At 44.6% G+C, this 20896-nt stretch overlaps 1 protein-coding gene across 1 annotated transcript in view; it reads left to right on the plus strand.

Annotated features, from left to right (window-relative positions):
* MAN1A1 (mannosidase alpha class 1A member 1) overlaps positions 1–20896 on the plus strand; it is a 549722-nt gene that overhangs the window by 128189 nt on the left and 400637 nt on the right. The window contains exon 2 of the mRNA XM_078648470.1: positions 16163–16259. Coding sequence (XP_078504596.1) covers positions 16163–16259 — 97 coding nt within the window. The remainder of the gene's footprint in view (positions 1–16162; positions 16260–20896) is intronic.

Below are 20896 nucleotides of genomic sequence, written 5' to 3' on the forward strand. Positions count from 1 at the left end.
TCACGTCTTCTGATGACATGCAATGTCAAGTGTTGTGACTTCATGTGCTGTGATGTCACACACTATGATCTCACATGCATACTGCCTAACTTGTTTAGTCCCCCTGCTACTTTTTAAAAGACTTGCGTCCTGCCTTAGGCCATAATTTTGAGACTCAATTTTTTATTCATAAAGATTATGTTGACTACCACACAAGCGGCAACTAAAATGTAGGTGACTTGTTTTAATTACTACTTGGACACTAGATTATCAGATAGCTATAGTTTTATGCTCAATTTTGTTATCTATAACCAGATAAAACCATTCGCTCCAGGATAGTGTTAAAATTATGCATTCTTAAATCAAACAGGTGGTCCATGTGCTTGAACTATTTAGTTGTTTTCTAGGTCTCGCCTAGCGATGCAGCGCTATGCGTTGCTCGCCTAGGCGAGATCTATTGTTGCCGACTTGCTTAGCGATGCGGGACAGGATAGGTGCACGGGTACGGCATGTTGTGGACAGGAGTTGTGTACGCGTATGGTGAGAGCAGGAGTTGTAATAACGCCGTAAGCCGTGCGCGTGCACTTCGACTGTCGTTGCTGACGCTTAACAGACAGGAGATGTGCTTGCGTACGGCTTTCGTCTTTATCTAACTCCAGCTCTTATCATAAGCGTACACATGTACTGTCCTGTCAGGCGCTGCATCCAGCATGCCTCCCGCTCAACCCCATTCACCGGGCTAGTCTCCTCTATGGCTGCGTTTTGCTCACAGGAGCCCCACCTGAAATCTTGCTCTGGCCGCACCATGCAGCTTTCACGAAGACTGGGTGGGCTCCCGCTGGGCTTCCCTCCTGCGGGGTGGGCTCTCGCCTCGCTTCTCCAACACACGGGGCTCCCTCAGCTCACGGGACCCCCCCGGTCACTTCCGGCCGCGCGCTCCATGCGCCGCCCATGCCCCACCCATGCCCCACGACGTAGTCTCAAGTCTTACTGCAGGTTGGCTTTCTTAATGCGCATGCATGCTCAGCTCGGGATGTCCTCAGTAGGTAAGAACTTTCCCTGTGTCTAATGCTTTTTTAAAAAAAATCTCACATGGCTCTAAAAGTGATTTCGTTTGCAGGCTTATTTTCATGTACACGCGATTCAACTTTCATTTTCACCTATATGAAATAGTGACCAGTGACATGACTCAATTGATGTACTCCTTCGGCAATAAATCCGAGGTGCGCTTCGATGTGTTTTAATGCAACCTTAAAAAAAAAAGGGTGAAATTCGATTGGTCCGTTTGCGAGTAAACAAGGAAGGCTTCTTTCCGGTGCTTCAAAGCGTGATTCCGGCAAGACATGCGCTGATTTATATCTGATATAAGGAGCCTGCGCAGCAGTTGTGCACCGCTGTTTCTCCACTGGCCATTGTGGCTATGAGATTGCATGGAAATGTATTTTTCGCTGATAGATGGTTAAAAGTTCACAATAGCGATTGTTTTTTTCCATTTAACTTGCTAGTCCCATGAAGATCGGAGGTGGAGCTGATTCTCGGAGATTGGTGTATGGTTCACTTGTTCAATCAAAGACTAATAGCAATATGCCTCGTGATGCTCTGAGTCACTGGGAAACGTGGCGGCTGGACAGCCGCACGACCTGCACAGAGAATAATGAGAGGGGGTGCTGCTGGGTGGTTTGTCAGTCTCTGGTATTGATGGGCCACTGCAGACGTGGGCAGATAGTGGGATAAGACAGGACAAGTGAACAAAAATCTGCTGCGTGGCACTTTAATTTTGTAAGAAAAGAAAGGAGTAGGTGTCATATTCTCTGTCATTGATGTCTTGCAATCTGTTGCGGTTGCTATTGTTTTGCGCATTTATTGCGCTAAATCAGCCATCAGCTTTTGATGACCCGTTTTGTGGCGTTTTAACAACTTTCCTATGTCGGCTGGTTGTTAGACAGGTATCATCTTATATTTAGTCTGTTAGCACTATTTTCTTTAATGAGTTTCTCCTACTGCAGGCACCACATGCTTTCCTGCAACATTCAGTGCGCCATGCGCGCTTTCACTTTCCAATCAGCCCTGGACAATGTTTGCCACTTCTCCGAAATAAAGTAGGTCTCACATTTACAATAGTTTGAACTATTAGCATTGTAAATGACAGTGCCTTTTATTTATGTGTTAATTATCAAAACAGATAAATGGAAGGCATTGTCATTTACAATGCCACTAGCTTAAACTCTTGCAAGTGCGAGACCTATTGCATTGCAAATGCTTGTTTGTCCTCTGACCATGCAGACTTTAGGATTAAATGATGGTGTTATAATGAGACAAGTTGATGCGGAGAATGGATGTTAGTTCAAATCTTATTTCACATGATTAGTTGTGTTCAATTATTGTTCTCAAACCCTGAATTCAGTTTTGTATTGCTGTCCCTAAGAGAAACCATAACTATGTCCTCAGCATGTTGCCTAGTGCAGTGGTTCTTTACCGGTGGTCTTGGGACCACATGGAGTCCGCAAAGTCTACTCCGCGACTGCTTAGAAAATTAAATTGGTTAATAAAGTATATGTAAATAAAGAAACAAAATGTACAATTGAAGATGTTAAACTATTACTTAAATGTGAAGGAAATTTAAATTGGATGCTAAAAATTAAATGTATCTTCAGATTGATTTGTAGGAGCAGTGCACGTGCATCAAATAGAATACAACATGGACAATGAGTGACCTTAATTAAATTTAGAAATGCTCCAACCTTCCTATTAAAACAATGGTATTTTTTGTCTTTTCTTTTGAATGAAATAAAGTGGTTACTCATTTGTTTGAATGATGGTTTATGGTTTAAATCATCATGGGCTTGGGCCAGAATCTCTTGGTTCATGTAATGAATCAGTGGGGGGTCCCTGGGTTCCAGTATTGCTTAAGTGGAGGGTACTCAGTCAAAAAGGTAGGAAGCAATGACCAAGTGAGCATTTGTCTACATTGCTTATTCACTTAATAAATATACAGACTGTCATTATATCACTACTTAACTGCTTCTGCATCCAGTAAAATCTTTAAAAAATTAGCTTGACACCTGTTGGTGATCAATATGTCTTAAGATGTTCACTATGTTGAGTGGAGGAGGTTTGTTTGCACCTTTTCAGCTGCGGCACTTGAATTCATGTGCTTGAGTTGTGGCTAAAAGTAAGCAATAGAAGATCTGATTCAATACTATCACTGAATAGGTTTCAACCGTTACATCAATAAAAAATAAGGACTTAATGTTGTGCTTAAGGCTGTGTTTGTAAATTGTGAGCACTATGAGGAAGACATAAAGCTACCTCTATGTAATGGTACTTTGTTCCTCAACATCCAAATTTGTGGTGATGTAAGCAGTGATCACTTAACTCAGTGCTCCACATTGCTAATTTTTACATAAGCTATGTGTTAGAAATGGGATCTCTGGTTGGCTAAGGCTTGCGCCAAAGAAAGGCAGAGACCACCACTCTAGTCAGCGACACTCAGTTGATCATGGTGCTGGACAGGGAGCTGCCAGGGGCAGAAGAAAACTTGAGGAACTGTCTCCGGGCTACCTTTGAGTGGATGACCAACAATCACCTCAAGTGTAACTCGGGGAAGACAGAAATAATATCTTTTGGTCCTCTAAACATGTTTTTCCCCTCACAATGGTGGCCTGAGGGCGCTGAAGCTCCCCCTAACACTATTGCCTCTGCACGAAATTTGGGAGTCAAATTTGATGCCCAACTTTCTTTTAAACCGCAGGCAGTAGCCGTGGCGGGCTCGTGTTTCCAGATCATCAGATCACTGAAGAAGTTTTTTGATTTGCTGCCTTTAGAGGCCAGGAAGACTGTTGCAGTGGCCCTTATAACATCCAGACTGGACTACTGCAACAGTCTTTATGCAGGCACCAATAAAACGGTGCTGCATAGGCTGCAGATGGTTCAGCATGCTGCAGCTCGCCTGGTTTTACGCTGGCCAAAGAGATCATCGGCCACGGCAGCACTAAAAACTTTACATTGGTTGCCAATTCATAAGCGAGTTCTTTTTAAAATTCTCGTGATTGCTTTCAGAGCCTTTCAGTCCCAAGGCCCTAAATATCTTCGGAGGGGATTTCAACACTACACGCCAACGCGATGTTTGAGGTCTGCCAATCAAAACCTTTTAGTTGTCCCTAGATTTAGATTAGCCACTAAGGGAGGGAAGTCCCTCTTCGTGCTGGGTTCAAAAGCCTGGAATAAACTGCCAGCTCAGCTCCGTTGTATAGTCAAGGAGGTTGACTTCAGAAGATCATTGAAAACATGGATCTTTTCGCTCTCTGACGCAGCCTGCAGAGCTTTGGTGTAATAATTGTACAGTGTGTCACTGCCTTCTGTCTACCAACTCATCTCCATCAGGGTTGGGTGTGGAGCGCCAAGATGCTCCTCGGAGCGATAGTCGCGCTATAAAAATGTGTGCTTACATTACATTACATTACATTACAAAGGGAGTTACACGCCAAAGATAACCCCTACTCACCCCCTTGGTAGCTTGGCACGAGTAGTCTGACTTATCCCGGTGGCGATGTGTAAAGCATTTGCGCAAAACACACAGCAACAACATACTAGGCACACCACAAAAGGAACTCCACACAAGGATAGATATATATATATATATATATATATATATATATATATATATATATATATATATATATATATATATATATATATATATATATATATATAGCCTTTGTATTATCATAAAACACATTAGATGGTAATCAAACAATATACACTGTGCCAACTTGCTGTGGGCAATATTTACAGGGGATTATTTACACATGCCATGGCCACGTGGGCCACTGTTGGAATCATCACTTGGTAAAAATAGTAAAAGTAAGAACATATCATAAACGTAGACCACAACCAGTAATTACTGGCAAACACTATACTCAGCATCATCCTGTAACATAAATCATAACATGTACAGTATCCTATCAGGCGAGAAATATATTCTGCGCCAACCTCATAAGCCTAAACATAGTAGACCATAATCTCCTAAACATAACTTGAATTAGGAAATAAACTTACTAACATAAACCGCAGTAGGGAATTAATCATACCTAAACCACAGTAGGGAATAAACTAAAACATAACACCGTAGGTAAGACCTCATAAACATAAAATCACATCTAGGGGCATAAATCAGGGTGCATAAAACATACCGTATAAATTACATTTCCTAGCACCTATATAAATCGCATTTGGGCCTGGCGCCCTTCAAACCTAATAGTCCCCCTGGCCAACTGGCCATCTCTAAGTGGCTCAAATGCCCTATGTCCAAAAGTCAGGGCTGCTGCCTATGCAGCGAAAGTCAAAGGTGTGCACTCTGCGCAGGCCTAAACGTTGCAGCTTACACAAAGTGATGCGCAGCTGTGAATGGATGGGGGCGAAGGAGTGCATCTCACTCCTAGATGAGAAGACATGTCCCCAAATAAAGAATAACCTAAACGGTGCAGCTGCCCACTACTTGCTGGGCAGCTGTGTAGATCAAATAAGGCTTGGGCTCTCAATGCGCCCTTAGAACAAATAGGCAAAAGTGTTGCAGCTGCCCGCGCTGGTGCAGCTGAAGATCAAGAAAAAGGGGCCCTGGCACATCTGTGCCTATGGGGCCTCATTGGGGCTTCCCTAAAATAATGTTGCCCCTTAAACGTTGCTGTTGCCCACTGTCCAGTGGGGCAACTGTAAAAAACATATGGCCACTGCTGGTGCAAACACGGGCCCCTCTGGCCCTTAAAACAAATATGCCCCCTCTGTTGGAGCCTCGCGGGGCTCTGATAATAAATATGCAAAACGTTGGAGCCACACGGGGCTCTAAACAGCTAATGCCCCCAACTGGGGACTTTGAAAAACAAATGGTGGCCACGTTGGAGCGGCCCTCTAGCAAGCGGGGCCGCTCAGAGGACCATAGCACCGGCATGGGCACAGGGGGCGGGCACCGACAATGTACCCCAACCCCACCCCCCAACCACCGTAGGATTCAGCCCGTACTCACCAGGCTGCTTTCTCCGCAGGCGCAGTCTCCTCTTTGGGGACTGCGGGCAGGAGTCTGGCTCCCCTCACTCATGGCAGCCACGCCGCACAATAACTCGCTTCAAGATGAGGCGCATCTTCACCCGGTCCCCCTTCTCGGGACCGTGACTTGGAGATGGAGCCCGCGAGGCCCTCGGCTTCCTGTTTCTGCCCGCAGGCTCCACTCAGGCCAGGAAGACATGCCTGGATTTCTGGTCGCGCTGCTGCGGCTAGGAGAAGATTCCTTCAGTGGCCCGGGCCGCAATGATGATTTCCGCAGGGTGGGCACCCGCGGAAATAATAACAGGACAGCTGGGTGGGCACCTGCTCTCTCAATGAAAGGAAAGACGCGGGGTGGGCACCTGCGCATTAATTAAAATTAAAAGCGAAGACGCAGGGTGGCCACCTGCTCAATTAAATAAATGGAAAATAAGGTGGGCACCTGCGAAACAATGATCCATGCGGGGTGGGCACCCGCTCGAGGCAATGGATACCAGCAGCCATGTGGGGTGGGCACCCACCGTACATATAAAAATAACCGGGGTGGGCACCCGCAAGGCCGGCATCATGGGGGAATCCCTACGATGGGGATTCCTTCTTAAAGGTGCTTCAGCAGCCCCCGGGCTCTCCTCTCTTGGGGCAAGCAAAAGGAATACAGCACAGCGCTCCCAGGGCGCCAAAGTGCAGCAAAAGTCCTACAGGTCCTGGACTGCAAACAAGTAGAAGAAAAGGTTCCCAATCAAGTCTTTTAGAGAAGGGGCTATGCTGGGCCCAGGAAGGCTAGCCCTCATGGCAGCCCCCCCCTGGACCCAGCAGCAGCACGCCCCAGCAGGGACAGCACACCAAGAGTTAACATTTTCATGGGGTCACAGCCCCTATATTTATACAAAATTTCCCTTTGTCTAAAAGTGCAGGGCATGGGAGAACCAGATACAACAGGTTCAGGAGCACTTTGTGTACATGACTCCCTTCTTTTCACAGGACAGGCCAGGGACATCAGATGCACCACAGGAGGTGGAGCCAGCATTGTGGAGGGAAGGCACAGTCCTATTCAGGTCCCAGGTGCAACTCCCTCCCATCTACATGCAGATCTCCCTATTCACCACTGGGCAGACTCATCCTGGCATTCCCCAGCCCTCTCAGCTTCTGTCAATCACAAGCCGGGCATGCATTTCACATTGGGCAGGCAGACACACAGCACACAGAAATGGCAACTTCTAAAGTGGCACTTCTCCAACAGTCACCATAAATCTGCGCACACCATTGTGCAGCATTTATTCTCACGAGTTTGCACAAAACTCGACCCTGCACTCCCCTCATACTAGGAATTACCATGGACACACATATCACCCATGCATTCCTATGGGAGGGCAGGCCAATCTCACCACACGCACTCGCAAGAGCGTCCATGCACTTTACACTGGGCCACAGTGCTAAAGTGGCCAGAGGCCTAAAATCACTACCACCATGTCAGAGCTTAAGGAAAAAAGTTCAGGGATGAACCTGCCAAAAAGAGACATTTTCAACACTATGTAATAGTGAGTATCTCAATACGTGATGTACACTGCAGTTAAACATCACCTAGAACAGGGTTTCCCCCTCTGAAAGGGAACAAAGCAGGTGCTTTTGCCATTTTAAACAAACTACTTGTTCATATAAACCGGTGCGATGGCAGAAGGCTGGAAGGTAACCAATATGCTTTTGATCGTGGAAACTGATATTATTTTAGTGGTCTCTAAGGACTCCCGTGATGGAATCTCTGTAAAGAAAGCTGTAAGTCTAAGACCAGAAATTAAGACTTTGGTAAACTGAAATCTGATGTGGGAAAATGAACAGGTAAGATGAAGTCATTATGATGTCTTAAGTCCTATTTCCATTTATACCCATATAAACCAGAGAAGATATTAAGTGCAGTTATAGTGGAGATCCCACCCGTATTACGTTAATGTCATTAGAAATTTTAAGGAATAATCAAGATTCCCACGATCCAATTCTTATGACCGTGTCTAGGGTAATGTTTCCAAAATGTAGCATTTTCAAGCAGCTTTCCCTTTTCTAGTGTCCTCTCTTGTCGGACCAGAAAGCCACCGTCTCATGTCTCACTTCATCGATAGACAAAGGTTGGACTTGAGCGTGCCATTTAAATTTGTTTACAACACCATAGACCTGTGATCTTTACGAAGGAAATCACATTTCAGCCTGTACCAGATCAGTTTAACACAGTTAATACCATTTTACTCTTATAAACCCCCCCCTTCCCTTTCTTCTAGTATAAAAGCAGCATACAAAGGGTAGAGGCAATAGCATTCCTTTTTATTATGTCTCAGAGTGAGCATTACAATCTTTTTTGTGGTCCTAGACTGAGTGGCAGGTAGTTGTGTCCAACATCCATATTTCAATAATCCCACACTCCTCCACTGTCAACATTTTTTCGCACCATGAAAATGACCTTAAGCCTCGATTACCAAACGGCTGTAGTTAAACAGTTTTCTTTTTTTCTTCTTGTAATTGGGAATGTTTCCCATCACAAAAGATGATCATTCGTCGTGGAATGGCAGTTACATCAAAATCTAGGGCATTAAACAACTTTGGTAAACCATGTTTGTGGATTTAGCTTTCTATGCAACAGAAGCAAGTTTTGTTTAAAGATGCAATCGTGCAATGGTTATTGGGTCTCGCCTTGACAGCGCATGCAACGTCTCTTCGAGATTTATTGTTGGCTTACAGTTTTCTTATAGTCTGCCCATTACTTGCCATTGGTTGCTATATTGCCACTCATCTTGCTCCTTAATGTTGATTTGCTGCAGGCTCCCTTGCTCTTAGTGTGCTTTTTTTCCCCTCCCTTGGAGCATGGACTCATTACTTGTGCCCTTCCGCTGTTCGTGCCTGTGCTGCTCCCTGCGATCATGTTGCGCAAGAGATTGAGAACCTTGCACTCCATTTTGCTTTTCCTTCTTCCGAGCCACCAGATGCTGCTTATGCCTCCTGTGATATCCCCTCATCCCCTTTACTTCCTCCTCAGTTATTGTGTTCTTTTCAATCCTTGCCCCCACAAACTCTCTCCTTTCATCTCTTCTCTTGCCGCTGGCCTCTGGATGTACAGTTGTTTTGTGCTGAGTCCGTGTTCACAATAAAGTTCAGTGATAGATGATAAAACAACCACTCTCGCTGCCTAATGATACAATGTTAAGTACCTTCCATGAAAATAACATTAAATATAGATACTTGGATATTTTGTTTTGTAGCAGCAAAGTAATTTACACACACAAACACAGCTGGACAAACAGGACACCCTGCCTGTAGGGTGAAGTTTTGTATTGGTATATTCAGTGCTTTAAATGGGGCCGTACGGAGTACTGGCACTTCCAAATGATCCACGCATCAGTACCGGCACTTCTCTTTAGCCTGATGCATGGCAGCTCAGGTTAGCTATCTCTTCCATAGCAGGACAGGTGCCACTATGCTTTCAAGGAGCTTGTAAGTTCATTGAGCCTCTGAAGTAGCCTTGTGCAGAGCTGCTGTTAACAATTGTGTTTCCACTACAATACCCTAAAATGACAGGATTACTGACTGGCAGCCCTAGCTAGCCCTTTCAGGCGCCTGACGGAGAGGGAACCTGAGGGTGGGGTGGGGGGGTGGGGGGGGGGGGGTTTGGGGGGGTTAAAGCACTTTCAGTCAAATGGTTGTTGCCCACCTGAGCGACAGTGCAGGGGCTGTCTAGACCCTGTCTGGTTAACCACAGCATTACGCAAGCCCACTCAAACCCATGCAGTTTGGGGATATTCAAATGGGTGCTGATGGAATTGTTAGCAGCAGCTCTGCACAAGGCTACTTCAGAGGCTCAATGAACTTACAAGCTCCTTGAAAGTATAGTGGCACCTGTCCTTTCACGCGCCTGACGGAGAGGGAACCTTAAGGGGAGGGGTGATTTGAGGGGGGGTAAAGCACTTTCAGTCAGTTGTTGCGCACCTGAGCGACAGTGCAGTGGCTGTCTAGACCGTGTTCGGTTAACCACAGCATTACGCAAGCCCACTCAAACCCATGCAGTTTGGGGATATTCAAATGGGCGCTGATGGAATTCAAGCCTCTACATTTGTCAAAGGTTTTCTTTTCCTTTTTTCCAGCACAGGAGCTGCTTTCTTTTGTGTGCTTTACCAACACTAATCGCTGCATTTGCATAACAGCGACTGACCTTGGTACTGGGTCCATGGGTGTGAAGTTAGCCCTGCCCATAGAGCAATGAGTAGCAGGGAATGCTGCAACACTCCATGTATGAGCTCCCATGACAACTGACATTGGATTTGGTTGAGTGAAAGACGAGACGAACATAGAAGGAAAGGAGCGGGATGAGTGTGAAGAAGTGTGGTGACCAGTGAATTTAGGATTGCCACTTTTTTCAGACTAGTATGAGATACTTGTTCAGTTCTGAAATCATGAATGGGCATAGAAATTGTATTTTAACACAAATTTGTGTAAAGTCAAAAAGCTGGTGTATTTTTTGTTAACTTCAATATTCGTTGATATACTAAATGTATATAAATACAGGCCACTATAGAAGTGTGCTCTATCACTGCAAATTATGAAATGTAGCACAACACAATACTGGCCAGGCGGCAAACTTAAGGGATGAGTACAGCATGAAGGGGAGAAGAGGAGGCAAGTGGGGAAAAAAACCTGCGAAAAGGTAAGACTTGTGGAGAGAAGGGAGCAAGCGACAGGGGGGATTAAGAGGGATAGAACCATTGAGAGAAGGTTGGAGGCTGGGTAGAGATGAGGAGAGTTGAGAATAGAGAGGAGATGTGAATATAGATGTAAAGTCACTGAACCAGCAGGAAGAGCCTGGCCATAGGGAAAAAGCCAGATGCAGTGCTTTAAATGGGCCGGTACTCGCAGGTAATGAGTACCAGCACGTCTTATTTTTATCACTGAGTACAGGCACTTCTCAACTGCCAAGGAGAGTACCGGCACTCATGAAAGGTAGGCTCAGTGTTTAATTTGAGCTGGTGGTTTCCCGTGCTCAGCACCGGTAGTTAATTGTAAACACCATGACTTGGAACAGTCTGCCACATGGTGGTGCTGTCTAATTTAAAGATGAGCACAACAACAGTTGTTTATTAATTCAATATACTTTAAAAATGACTGTTGACTGCTGCCCGAGACATTCTTCCAGCTATGGGTGCCTGGAACAGACTGAATTGTCACAATTGTAGGAGTATGATGATTAGTAATTGTGCTAGTACTGCCATTGTCAGTGCCGGGAGGGGCAATGTGTGGTGCACGCTGCAGTGGCCTCCTGACGAGGGCCAGGCACTAAGTTCTTTGCAAATTAAGCACTGGGTAGGCTCCTTGGCTGCTAGACTCATTGGCTGTTAGTGCTGGTGAGCACTAACTAGGCTGATGGAGGGGAACCTGTCTGACAGCCAGGGCGCCCTGTAGTCCTGAGCTGAGCGTTGATCAACTATCAAGAGTATGCTCATTTGCATGATGTCCCTGTGTTCACCATCACACTGTGTTTGACAGTGGAGGGTCCATTTAGGTCCTGTGCTGTTTGCACACAATCACAGGATAGGGTGAATGTGGTTAACACAGGAGCAGCAATTAGTCAATGGCTTTAATCCCACCTGAGACTTTGTGACTGTTTGCTTTTGTCTGTGTGCTTGCCCGCTTGTATGTGCCTGTTCTTGTCTGAGAAAAAAGTGAGAGTAAGAGAATCCGAACACTCAAGGTATTTTAACCCCTTCGATGCTCATGACTGAACCATGACGTCATGAGTCACGGTTAGGCTGTGCTCATGACGGTATGGTTCTGTCACGACCCCGCCCGCAATTGAAATGTACAGCACCGGGCTGGAATTCCTGCCGCAGGCAAGGTGTTGAAGGAAATGTTTGGAATGCTTTTGTGTATGTTTGCTTGTTTCTTTCTGTGTGTGCATGCTTGTGACCCAGTGTGACATCAATAATTGATTAGGGATCAGTTCTCCATAACATCATAATACAATGGCCCATACACATTCACCCAGAATCCCTGATGCGCTAAGGTCAATTGATATGTACGTTCAATTCTTTTCTTTCATAGGTTCAAATGTGACATCTTTTGACCTATATCTACCTTTACATCAACTTTTCTTCTACTTGGTCGATGGACCAATCAGTTGAATAGTTGATGGTAATGATATTTTTTAACTTAACTATTCAGTCGGCTAAATAATCAGACTCTCGGTAAAGTTAATAAAGTTTTATCTTAATAAAGTTTGAAAATGCTCAATGCATACCGTCACAAAATGAAAATAATGAATTTACAAAGGGAGAGGAACATCAATAAATCAAATGAAAACAAACTCATCATATAGGCAATGACATTATGATTGATAGAGTGGATAGATTAAGAGACAAAGGTTTCAGCAAAATTCAAATGCGAAACATAATACACCTAACGGAGGGGATAGATGAAGAGACAAAAGTTTAATTTAAAAAATAATACGTATCAATGTACCTATAACGGAGTGGATATGGAAAGAGACAAAAGTTTGAGAGACAAAATACATTTGCAAGTAATTTTGCAAGACGATTCCGACTAATACAAACCTAACTGTCTGTAGAAAACCACCCCCTCGGTCTTGGTGATGGTGGGGGTCCCCTGAAATTGAATCAGGGAACAAAGATTAAAAGGACAGGAACAGCTAGGCCTCTCTGTAAACCGACGGACAGTGATGCATCTCCCCTCTTTCTCTCTTGCCAGCCTAAGCGTAAAGCACACCTGAAAGGCACCCCAATTATATCCTAAAACTTACATGTCCATCCCACATTTGTCGCAACATTTCTTGTAACTTGACACGGATTGGTGGGTTTGGGAGGTCGTGTTGTCACACCACGGTGACTTCATTAAGATTTAGGCACGTTCATTGTTCTACACCCGTTCCCACTAAACATAATGGTTCTGTTCACACATGTTATATGTTAAAAATACACATGACTTTAAACAGTGGCTGCGGAAGAGTTCTCCTTGTTCCACGGTCATGCACGTCTCTTGGCAAACTAACATCACGTCCGTCTTCAGTTTGGGCTTGGGTCATCGCAGCACTTAGCACTTCTGACTGCGCTGTCATGACATTTTCACTCCTCATTCTGACCCCTCCCTTCTGTGGCTAATCTAAGAAAGATGGCTGTTTCATTCAGCACACTAAAGCAAATGAATATAGACGTGTTAATTATTTGATAATGTACTTTCCATTGTTCACCACCCACCTTACATTATTCCTTATTAGTTACCTAGCATAAGCTTTGAGTAAAAAAGCAGCATTATTTATTATTTCAATGCAGACTGCAACATGCAAATTACTGATGCGCATGCGACTTAGTTGTGCAATGTTTCTAATTTCTTCCATTTATTTTGTGTTCGTTCATTCATGCGCAAGGCTATTTCCCTTGTGATTATGTAAGGTGCACGTTAGTTTCTATTACTACTTACTGTTAGTATGCATTATGGGGGTATTCATTCGAGCAGGTTTCTAAACGTGAACCCCTGCTCCATCACTTGAATATATAGTAGTGTGCCAAACTTCAGCAAGTAATATGGTATTAAGCTGCAAATAGTACAAAAAGTAATGTTAACATATTGTGTCTGGCTTATATTTTGTGTAACAAGTTAACCTGTTTTGGTGACAAACTCATTTCTCATGTGTTTTGGTATGTGCTGCATCTGGTATAGAAGTAATTAGGTATAGCCATGTCTTGCCCTTAGCCCCACCCTAGCCCCGCCACAGTTCTATCTCATTTTAATGAATACCTGCACTCTATTTTCCACATTTAAAGCACTGGTTATATTATGCAGTTCGAACATCGCTCTGTGGATCTGGGCGTATCAGTAAATTCTAGTTATTATGTTTTCACACTGAAATCAATCATGCTGTAATTACCAGAATGCATCAGAATGCATCGGATTGCGGAGGAACCGCACAAGGCGGGAAACTGGATGTGCCACGTTAGTAACCCTCTGATTGTGTTCGGGTAGAGTAGCAGTGTTGATAACAAACTTTAGTCCTTATCCCACCTCACATTAAAAGTACTTTACATGTTTAGACATACAGACGGTCACAGATAGCTACATAAACACATCTATAATGGTTCAGTATAACCTGTGCCACTGGATTTACCCAATTGTGCGGCAGCTGTGTTTTTTTCACATCATTCTAGATTTGCCACACAATCCATCATCCACTGCATAATCTGCCTATTTTAACAAAAAAAAAGTTTCTAGCGCAAACAGTATAAATGTTACTAAAAACGCACCGACACGTGTTGCTGGAGTGTAAGGCCCTTTGCAAAGTTAGACTGGTCCACGTCTCTGTTGCATATTGCTACAATTGGGTGTTAAACTTGTACTAATGGGGCTCAGACAGTGTTAAAAAGTGTAGAAATTACAAAGTAATACGTTCACAAAATGTGTTGCATTGTGCTGCATAATTTGCCTTTTGTTGCTGCTTAATCTACTCAACCTTGCTGTATAATTTGTCCCTCCCCTGCCACATTATTCTAGTGGCCCTGAGTATGTGGCCTGTGCCACTGTATTTTTTCTGGATTGCCTGATGCCACTTCCTTGCATGACGCTTATCACACAGTGTTTGTTATAACACCCAACTTGCATCTTTTGAATTAAGTTTTTGCCAAGTTCAAAGTATCGAACACAGTTATATAGGTTATACTGACTTCATACACCGGATACGAAGCAAAGATAGGTTATGCCTATCTGCACAGATAAAGGTGGATTAAATACATCCACAACTGTGTTGAGAAAGGTATTTCATTTTGGTATGTACATGTAAATCTATGGGGCAAATGGTATTTTCTCTAACGCTGGATAGTCGCCTCCTATGTGACGCTAATTCTCAGCAAATTTGGGGAAATACTCGTGCATTTTCACCCCCTCACCCCACTTAACCCCTTGACCTTCAACCAGGTCGATGAAAGCTCGTGTGCTCTTTCCTAAGTTACCTAAGCAGCATCTGGTGTTTTTATTCCTTTTGAAACCAATGTTAATTTTAGAAAAACGTAGGCATCTTCTTATTACAAAGCAAGACAGAGAAAGCTGTTGTGAAACTTGGTCGACGGGCGCATGGAAGGGGTTATTACTGTAAACGGGGATCCCCACTGAATCATTATTGCAAATTGAGGCATTCCACCCCACGGAGTAATTACTTGACTCCTGGGACCCTGGCATCAACATTTCTGATGATTTGAAACGCAAAATCATACACACAAACACTGAAACCAGCATTCCACATGCAGGTACATATTACTTATTTGGAAAGTTGGAGCCTAAATTCAATTTAGGCCACTTACTGTCCGTACTGGATTCTATTTGATGCACTTGCACTGCTCCCACAAATCAATCTGAGGATAGGAACTTAATTTTCAGCATCCAATCTCAAATTCCTTCAACTTTACATAACTTTTTCAAATAACCAGCTTTAAACTTTGCTTCATTTGTGTACACTTTATTAATCTGGTAATATTATTTAATTTTGTAAGTAGTTGCTAACACCCCGAGTACACTTTGCAGACCCCTAGGGGTCCCCAGACCACAGGTAGAAAACCAGTGTCCTACACAATTGGTGTACCTGGCACTTGTGCTTTTCTCTTTGAATATTTAAATATATGACCTGATGGCAAGTGACAGCACAGATGTTTGTGTTTGGACCCACTTGAGTGGAAACTAGGCTGGATAGTACATTTTATAATCAATCTAAATAATTGCTTTGGTGAAGCACTTCCGCATCTAGAGTCTGGACAAGTTTCAATATAAATAGATGAATACTTCAGTATATTTTAGGCCCTCATGCACTGCGAGTTACCTCCATAACTAGCCTAGCACTGGGAAAACTTGAGCGGGCACTGTTTTTTATGGGAAAGTGTTCAATTGCAGCAGAGTTGTTTTGAAGACGCGCAAAATGAGAAAAAAATGCGGTTATTAAATGACCTGATTTAGTAAATATTGTGGTCAAATATTTTAATTTGCTTAACATGTCCTACTGAACTGTATTTCATTTTGTTTTACCACTGTGAATTCTTGTAGCATCAATGTTGTTGGCTCAAGTACTTTGTAATTACTGATTTGACATTTCCACCTTGTCCTTCTTTTCCTCCAGATGATGAAATATGCATGGGATAATTATAAACGTTATGCATGGGGATTAAATGAACTGAAGCCAGTATCGAAACAAGGACATGCTAGTAATTTATTTGGTGAGTGCCTTTTGCTTAGGTTCTTGATGACATGAACACTAAAATCATTAAATGTTTTGAGAAGTTGACGAATATTCGAGTTCAGTACTATAGAAGTTGGGTGACGTGTATCATATATTTGTTACTTATGAGTTGGTAACGCTGGCTTCCAGAGCTGCCATTTTGTAAACTACTTGGATGTGAAGGTTATGCACAATTTCTCGTTTACTGCTTTGATATTGTATCTAACCATCTTTAACAAAATTGTGTGATGCTCAATGTGAGGGAAGTGGTTTACTATATGGTGTTGCTGTGCAACCTCACAGAGTAAAAGTCGCAATTCCATATCGGTCCTGTCAAGTTTATTTCTAAACCCTTACCTCAGTTCTGGATAACTGTGGTTCAGTAGTCGGGCTTTATCAAAGGAAAATGTATGAAGTATTTAGAAATACCAAAGTTGAATAAGAAGAAAATGATACACAAAATTCCAACACCCATTTATAAAAATGTTAGTATTTATCTTTAAATAGACACCACAACAACAATCCACAGGAGGGTTATGGAGATATACATTTTAAAACAGGCAATAAATTACACATTTCCACTTAAGGCAAATAATCTACTTCCTGTTTTCAACAAGTAACTTAAACGGTTATAAGGGTTCTCTTGGTGGGGGTCCAGCTCATATAGGGAGCTAATTGCAGGGACCAGTTGGGTCCAGTTGAACAGTTATTTTGAAGTTTAAGCAGTTACAGTCCGGTTCCATTTCCTATGGGCAAACTGCGATAGTAGTCAATGGAGAGGTGCTGCTGCAAAGGGTATAGGTTGCTGAAAATTCTCAAGGATGCGCAGGCAGTGTCTGCTCTTCCTTGTCCGCAGATATCTTTGGCCTCTGGGGTCTCTGTCTCACGAAGTGAGTAAAGTCCAGCACAAAACCAGTGGTTACAGTGTCTGGTTACAGCAAAACCCAGCAGTTTCTTTGAACTTACAGTAACTTATGTGCAAACAAACTGCTTTCTGGCGAGTCTTCTAGGTCCACTAAACTTGGGTGCAACTCTTGAGGGTTGATACTCTGTGTCCCTGGCTGCACCTGTGTGTCCAGCAGCGGTCCAGCTTCCTGGCCCTGGGCTCTGAGATGCAGGCTTCTCAGCTTTTATGGTCCTGTGGCTGTTACAGGGAGTCTGACAGCTGACTGAGTCACTTTCTCTATCTGGAACGTGGGAATAACTTTTCCACAAGCAGCACCCAAAGGCACAGGCCTTTTTTTGCTAGCCCAAAATGCAAGAGGTGCAGTACAGCCTTCTAGGCCGCTTTTATTTGCTGGGCAGTCTTCTTCGGTCCTCTCTGCTTTACAGATGTCATCATTGGACTTGGTTCCATGGTTGCCCCTACAAACCTTGGGGGATATTAAGACTGACTAGCCAGTGGGCTACCAGGTCCCCATGCGCCTGAATTCCTGTGAAGTGTGGTATTTAGCAAGCCCAGAATGATTTACTCTTTCCACTCTCAACAGGACAGATCCATTCTTTTGGTGTGTGGTGCCCTAGCCCAAGCTGCAGGTTTAGCCACCTGGGGTCTACATGCCCTCGGAAAAATTGGTTTGGCAACTGACCCCTCTCTGCCGGAGATTCCTGCCTGCTAAAACAAGAGCACCCCCTTCCATCTATGACTACCATTTGCCCTTCTAAGGCAGCTTCCCCTTAGAAGGTTGTCTTTTGGGCTCACACCCATTCTGGACATTCTGCCAGGTGGCGGATGTAACACCTCTACTCTCAGCAGACTTTGTTCCTCTCCTCAGGAGCAGCAGCTTGTGTGCAGCCGTAAATGTTTACAGAAAACTTTGGGCAATGAAGTGACACCTTTCTAAAGTTGTCATTTGTACGGAATTTAAATTCAACTTGAGCAACAAGTTTGGTTGAATGTATCATTTTGTTTGATACCTTGAAGTGCCCTATTTATTATTCCGATTTGGAAATCAGCACTGCTGAGTTGTCATGTGTAACTCCATATTCGCCAGAGGGGCTTCTAGCCTTTCCAAGTAAAAACAATTTAAGGTTTTTACTGTCAGAACACGTAAAGTTAAGAAATCATGTCAGTATTTTTAATGTAATGCACCATGCCTTTAGAACTCAGTAGTGTCTGTCTGAGGGGTGACTTAAAGGAATTAAAGGAAGGTTTGGGCTTTGCCATTGGTTTAAATGGCAAGGTCGAGTTAGCAGTTTGCAGTGAGGTACTGGGAGTCATGCTTTCCTCTGTCACACTCATGGAGGCACAATAAGTGCTTCAGTCCATGAGGGGGCACTACACTTGCAGGTCCTAGATACCCCTGGTATACCATATTCTAGTGACTTATAAGTAAGTTAACTTCTCCAGTATTAGGGGTGTCTTTCATAGATTCACATGCCTGAATCATTCCCCGTCGTCGGAGTGGGAGTCCCACGGTATATAAAAAAGCAATAATATGCTATAAATACATAGTAAATACCAATAAAAAACAAACCAGGAAGTAAAGTAGCCAAGCTACAGAAGAAAAAACTTCCACATTAGTGACTATCTCTGTCATTTTGTGTAGCCCAAACTGCAGCCAATCAGGCGACAGCACCCACCAGAAGGTTCCCCCCAGAGGCTCAGGCTGTCAGATTTTTTACCGCACGTCGTGTGCAGGGAGTCTCCCTGAGCTCTGCTCAGTTTCTTAATTTATATTATATATATCTATAAAATTTTGTGATATTTTCTCCCACAAAATCTATTTGTTGACCCTGTGTCAATGGTGAAAAGCTGGGATCGTTTCCATGGATTATTTTGTCTGCCTGTTGCTACATGGTAGGATAGAAGGGGATGTTCTTGTGTTTTGCCTACCCCCCTTCTGATGTGGGAGGATTTTCGATGTTTATATGGCGCCTTTCTGTGCAGTATGTTTTTGGGCTTTACTTCACCAGATGAGGTTCCTTCAAAGGTAAGGGTCTTTGACCTGCTACGAGTCTGCCTCCCACATCTACGCCCACGAGATTTACTCTCAGGCGTTTAGACTCGTTCTGTGCATTTTTCTTCTGAGGAGGTGCCAGCTGGTTCACTGGACGCTCTTGGTATTCTACGACGGCAATCTCTGCCGTCACTAGTGATCTACGGTGTCACAGGGCTACAGGATCCTGTTGACAGAGCCCTCAAATGCACTGGTTGTAAGTCGCAGGAAGCTGCGCAGCCGACAAGGAGCTTCGTTGACCAAGAGCCTTTTCACAAAATGCAAATTTGCCTCGTCAATGTTGAGCCTCGACGACGAGTTTTGCCGCGTCGACGACGGGCAACGTCGACGGTGAAGATGGCATCGTCGACGGGAACCTTTTGTCCACGACGAGGGGGCTGCGTCGACGACGAGCCTCGTCGACGACGAGGAAGCTCCGTCGACGGCGAGCCGCGTTGAGGGCGAGCCTCGTCGACGGTGAGGGGTGTCCCTCGTCGACGCTGAAGTACAGTTGTTGACGGTGAGGAGCCTCGTCGACGGTGGGAAGCCTCGTCGACGGAGGGGTGCCTCGTCGACGGTGAAGGACCTCGTCGACGGCGAGATGCCTCGTCGACGGTGGGTAACCTCGTCGACGGTGCAGGGTGTCCGTCGTCGACGCTGAAGAAGAATCGTCGACGGTGGGGAGCCTGGTCGACGGTGAGGGGCCTCGTCGACGGAGGAGTGCCTCGTCGACGGTGAGGAGCCTCGTCGACGGAGGGGTACCTCGTCGACGGAGGGGTGCCTCGTCGACGGTGAGGAGCCTCGTCGACGGAGGGGTACCTCGTCGACGGTGAGTTGAGGTGCCTCATCGACGGTGAGTTGAGGTGCCTCATCGACGGTGCAGTGTGTCCCTCGTCGACGCTGAAGAGCAGTCATCGACGGTGAGGAGCCTCGTCGGCGTTTGAGAGCCTATTCAGCTGACATCGTCAACTGCAAGCTTGGGCGACGGTTGACTCATTAGCAGTGGGCCACTGACAGTGGCCCTTCTGACATGTGATCCATCGACGCTTGTCCATTGGCAGTGGACCTGGCATCTCTACGCTACCAACAGTGGACCTATACACAGTGCAGTTGGGGCCATTCACAGTGGGCACATTGGCAGTTGCCACGCAGGCTTTAGGTCCGTACACAGTTGGCACATTGACGACAGTTCTCTTAATCACTAGCAGGCTCGTCGACAACTTTCAAAGTTGACACACTACTCGATTCATCAATCATCCTCAGTGATGGTGAGTTTTCTTGTGGAATGTTGGCCAAGTTAAGGATCAGTTTTCGTTGCCAACAAGAAGTACGTCTACGGAGGACTTGTAGACTGACAGCGTCAGCAGTCACCTCCACAGTAGTTTAAGTCTGCAACAGTTTTCCTCTGCGGACACTGAGGGTCACATTTTCTTGTTGACCTCTCTGATGCAGGACCCAGTCCATGGTCCAGTTAGTCGACGCTTCGTCCAGTTGGGCTTATTACAGTGTTACTTTGCCCTACTTATTAGTCGTAGCCACTTTTCAGCAAGTTACGGGATCTTGCATGATTCTTTATTCTTCTATCCCCCGGCGGATGTCGACGGATATACCCTCCTCATGTAAGGAACGGTGACGCGCTTTCATCAAGCCCTTATCACCAGGATAGAGGCGGACGGTTTCTTTCTCTTTCAATATT

This window comes from Lissotriton helveticus, chromosome 6 (genome assembly GCF_964261635.1).
Source record: "Lissotriton helveticus chromosome 6, aLisHel1.1, whole genome shotgun sequence".
Taxonomy (NCBI): domain Eukaryota; kingdom Metazoa; phylum Chordata; class Amphibia; order Caudata; family Salamandridae; genus Lissotriton; species Lissotriton helveticus.